Consider the following 4,151-nt stretch of genomic DNA (forward strand, 5'->3'; position numbering starts at 1 on the left):
TGAAAATGATTACATGAAGGTATAAAAATATCCACAATGTTAGTACACAAAATTTAAACTTATACCAATTAAGTTTTACAACCAAGATATGGTCAATTTTAGGCCACTACTTGTTAGCCCCGTCGGTGCCACTGTCAACTGATTTACTCATTTGTTTATCCTAAAATTCGATTAATAATTAAACTTATTAGTGATTTTAAGGATATGTAATTTAATCCAATACTAATTGATAAACAATGAATTAAATAGATAATTTGAATAATAAAATAAATCAAACCAGTATTCTAGCAGAGCTTTCGACCTCGATTCGAGATGGTCTCGAGGTTGGATAAGAAGAACAGAAAAATAAACAATGATGAATACTAATGGATAGTAAGTGAAATAGAAAGCAACATTTTTTGTATATGTTTTTCAGTGAATCTCCCTCCCTACAAATGAATGGGGTCCCTCTTTATATAATAGAGAAAACCTAAATAAGGTACAATTCTAATAACGGAAACAAATCCCATGATTGGCGTCAATAACCGCTTGATTCGATCTGTTCCGGGATTTTCGCCGAGACCTTCGGTCGGTTGCTAATATTTCGCCATTCCGTTATTACGCCTTACTCGAAGTCGGTCATGCTCGGTCTCGATCTTCAGCGAGCATTTCGATCTTCAAGCTTCATACTCTGCCATTGAGCTCGAGCCTGGTCTATTACGAGCTTAGTCTAGAGGCAGCTCCTCGTGCCTATAAAATCTGACATGCCCGATTTCGACCGTATACAGATAGTCCCCGCATTTCTTGGAATAAAATGAGAGGAAACAGTTTAAGCCTTGATTTTTCAAAACCTCGATCATGACGTCGTCCTTATGACGTAAGTGACGGATGTGATCGAAACATCCCGTCAGTTCAGTTCCCCAAATCATTAATGCCTGTCAGTTAGCGGTCGGCCACTAACGCAACCGAACCGTCGCCGTGAACCTATAAGTACCTGCTCCTTTATTGAAACAAACTTTACTTTGGCTCTAATCAAACCTCCAAGTATTCTCACTCTTTTCGTCTCCTCCTTTTAGCCATTTGTAGAGTCACCTTCGCTAGCACCGAAATCACCAGTTTTTATCTTACTTTGCTCTTCTTTACTTATACAAATGGCAAAAACCTCAAAGACTGTACCGCAGAAGGAGAAAGCTTCTTTCTCCTCTTCCCGGTCGTCCGGCGGCAAGGCGCCGGTGGAGCCGCTTCCCCATGAATATTTTCCCGGCCTGTGTACTCTAAAATCCGACTTCAAGGTCAAAAACCCTTCATCGATCCCGGGCCGATGTGAGTATGTGTCGATGTACATGTGCTCGATATCGAAGAGCCACCTCGAGGCCATGAAGAGGGATTGCAACTGGGGTCCCGTGGTCGTGGTGCAAATTCCTGCTCCTGAAGAGAGCATCACCGCTTATGTGGAGGGGTTCCTAAGTGTTTACACTTACCCCTTCATATTGGGTCGCCTCGACCCAGTGATTACTGATCTCTGTAAATGATATCATGTCACCTTCGGCCAAATCCACCCCTCTCTATGGCGCTTAGTAATCATGTTGCGCTTCTTTTCTAGCAAGGTCGAGGGGCTAGAGTTTACTCTAAATTACCTCATGCGGTTGTACCGATCTCGAATCTACCGAGGACTAATCAGGCTCCAACGCCGGGAAACAAATGCCTTGATCTCGAGAATCGACGAGGACAAGGATCGGGGTTGGAAGAACCGTTTTATACGGGTTAGGACCCGCGACATTATCCCGAAAGAGAAGATGTCGTTCCTTGAGGAGTGGAACTTCGACCGTAAGTGATCTTTTACACTTTGTTCTTCGTACCTTCTTCGACTTCACCTGATATCCCCTTTCGACATGCAGCTATTCCTTGGATGCCTCAAGCGGTACCTGACCTCGAAGATTGGGTTCGGAAGTTAGCCTCAACTTTCACTTATGCCGAGCGCGCATGGCGTGATTTGGCAAAGGGCAGATGGGAGGCCAAGAACCATGGTAAGGATCTCCTTTTTCATGCTCTGAAACACTTTTTATACTCCATTCGTCACTAATTTTCTTTCATGCAGGCCTGACCAAGAATGCCATTTTGAGGCCTTCAAGTGGAGAGGAAGAAACCAAGTCCCCGGTTCCAAAGCCGGGGGAAGACAAGAAAAGAAACACTGCCTCGCAGTACGAGGACCCCAAGCCCAAACCTCGAAGGGTGAGGAGGAAAGTAATTGCTCTCACGATGCACTCGGTCCAAAACCTGAGAGACGAAGAAGAGGAAAAAGAGAAAAATACCTCGGCACCGACGGTCCGACCTAGGAAAGCCGTCGAGGTCATCAAACCTTCTGAGACGATGACGGCTGCTAAAATCAAACCTCGTATCGAGGAGGCTTCCAAAAATAAATCGGGTGAGGATCCCAAATTACCAGAGGTCGAGACCGTTTCTCAGCCATCTGCAACTACACTGGACGGGGCCGGTTCTGAGACCCCGAAGATCGATCAGAGCATCCCGAGTGACTTGCTCGGGACCATGATAGCAGGTCACTTGCCTTCTCTTCCGACCTTTTCTGAGGAGGCACTAAGGGAAGCTCGAGAGTTGAAAACCCATGTTATAGGCAGAGGCTCTAGTGTAGGAGATCCATTTCGGGATTGCTTTACTAGAGGCGATGATGCCTCTGATATCAGTGACGCTTCTATTCTTTTAGAAGAGGCCCAACGTCTCTTATCTCGGGTAAGAATCGGTTTACTGCACTTCTTTTCTTTACTCTTTTGTTTTGTAAATCTGACTTGTGTTTTTTTTTTTGTATAGGCCTTCGCCAAGTTTCGAGATGACCTCAGCCATTGTGAAACCGAGCTCCAAAAGGTCTCGGAGGAGAGGAACACTCTAAAGCTTCTTTGCGGCCAAAAAGATGAAACTATAAAGGACCTTCAAGCAGATTTGGCCAAGGCTCGTGAGGAAGAGGCGGAGATAGATAAGCAGGTGAGAATCCTTTTGATAAAGTAAGGACTTGACCCAATTGCGGAGGCTAATACTTCATTATCTCAGCTTCAGCAAAAGGTTGAAAGAATCGAACTGCTTCGGGGAGAAGTCGATCAGGTAAAAGACAATTGTGATCGGTGGAAGGAGAATATGGACCGCCTGGCTGCGAAAAAAGAAACTACCTTGGCCAAATTATCATCGGCCGAGGTTCAACTTTGGGGCATCAAAGAGAAAAGTTCGGCCCAAGCCAAGAGGATTGAAAAGCTTGAAATCGGGCTTGCTGAAGCCAAGGCGGAGATCGAGAAGACAAAGGTCATGCCGGACAAGTCCATTGCCATGTACCGGGCCGATGCTGAGGCTGCTCAAATACAGCTAAAGGAGGCTTCTGACCGAGAGCAATAGATCATTGACTCGGCTAAGTGTCAATCCTGGAGGGAAACCCTTGAGGAAATCCATACTCGAGGTTTTGACCTCTCCGAGGAGATAGCCCGAGCCAAGGTGCTTGAAGCTGAAGCCAGGCAGCTTGCCTCCTTCGATAACGAAGACGATGATGAAGAAGGCAATCGAGGCAGATCCGATGAGGGGCCTGAAGGGGAAGTTGCTCCCGGAGAAGAGGTCGAAACCGGCCGTAGTTAGGGCTTAATTTCTCTTTTTGTAAGACCTTGATCGGTCTTTTGTACATAACCTTTTTTACCAATATATAATAGAAAAACTTCTTTTGAATGTCTTCTCAGTTTTATGTTCAAACGTGTTTTGTGCTTTTGCCTTGTAAAATTTTTGTTGTTACAACCTCTGTAATCGAGTGAGCACTAACTCGAACTTTAGAATAAACCCTTAGGTTTTTTAGACGCGCAAGGGCGAGTCCCCGGGCTCAATAATATGTTCGAGATTTCGGATGGCTTGATCGATGCCATGACCACACCATTTTTATAACTAAGTTCGAGTATGTTTCGAACTTAGAATAGATCAAACCCTTAGGTTTTTTTTATCAAATAATGGGTAATTTTGAACTTATAGTAACATACCCCTTAAGACTTTATGGCGGATCCTTGAGCTAAATTCAAGTCAACTTTATTTGAACTCGGAATAGTGGAACCCTTAGGTCCGAGTTGAGTGAGAACAAAGTCTCGAACTCTAAATGTATTAGCCCTTAGGCCCTTTTGGGTTGGGACCAT

At 44.7% G+C, this 4,151-nt stretch overlaps 1 protein-coding gene across 1 annotated transcript; it reads left to right on the top strand.

The window, feature by feature from the left end:
* The first annotated feature begins 1,130 nt into the window (after window positions 1–1,130).
* LOC138905812 (uncharacterized) lies at window positions 1,131–3,378 on the top strand. Its single transcript, XM_070194329.1, has 4 exons — window positions 1,131–1,248; window positions 2,078–2,727; window positions 2,806–2,976; window positions 3,043–3,378. The coding sequence occupies exons 1-4, from the start codon at window positions 1,131–1,133 to the stop codon at window positions 3,376–3,378; spliced, it is 1,275 nt and encodes a 424-aa protein (XP_070050430.1).
* The last annotated feature ends 773 nt before the right edge of the window (window positions 3,379–4,151 follow it).

This window comes from Nicotiana tomentosiformis, chromosome 2 (genome assembly GCF_000390325.3).
Source record: "Nicotiana tomentosiformis chromosome 2, ASM39032v3, whole genome shotgun sequence".
Classification (NCBI taxonomy): Eukaryota; Viridiplantae; Streptophyta; class Magnoliopsida; order Solanales; family Solanaceae; genus Nicotiana; species Nicotiana tomentosiformis.

Bases quoted from the DNA above. Each gene is read 5' to 3' on its own strand.
- LOC138905812 (XM_070194329.1), top strand. From the start codon at position 1,131: ATGGCAAAAACCTCAAAGACTGTACCGCAGAAGGAGAAAGCTTCTTTC. The intron at 2,728-2,805 runs GTAAGAATCGGT...TTTTTTGTATAG, and splicing joins CCCAACGTCTCTTATCTCGG to GCCTTCGCCAAGTTTCGAGA. The intron at 2,977-3,042 runs GTGAGAATCCTT...TCATTATCTCAG, and splicing joins AGGCGGAGATAGATAAGCAG to CTTCAGCAAAAGGTTGAAAG.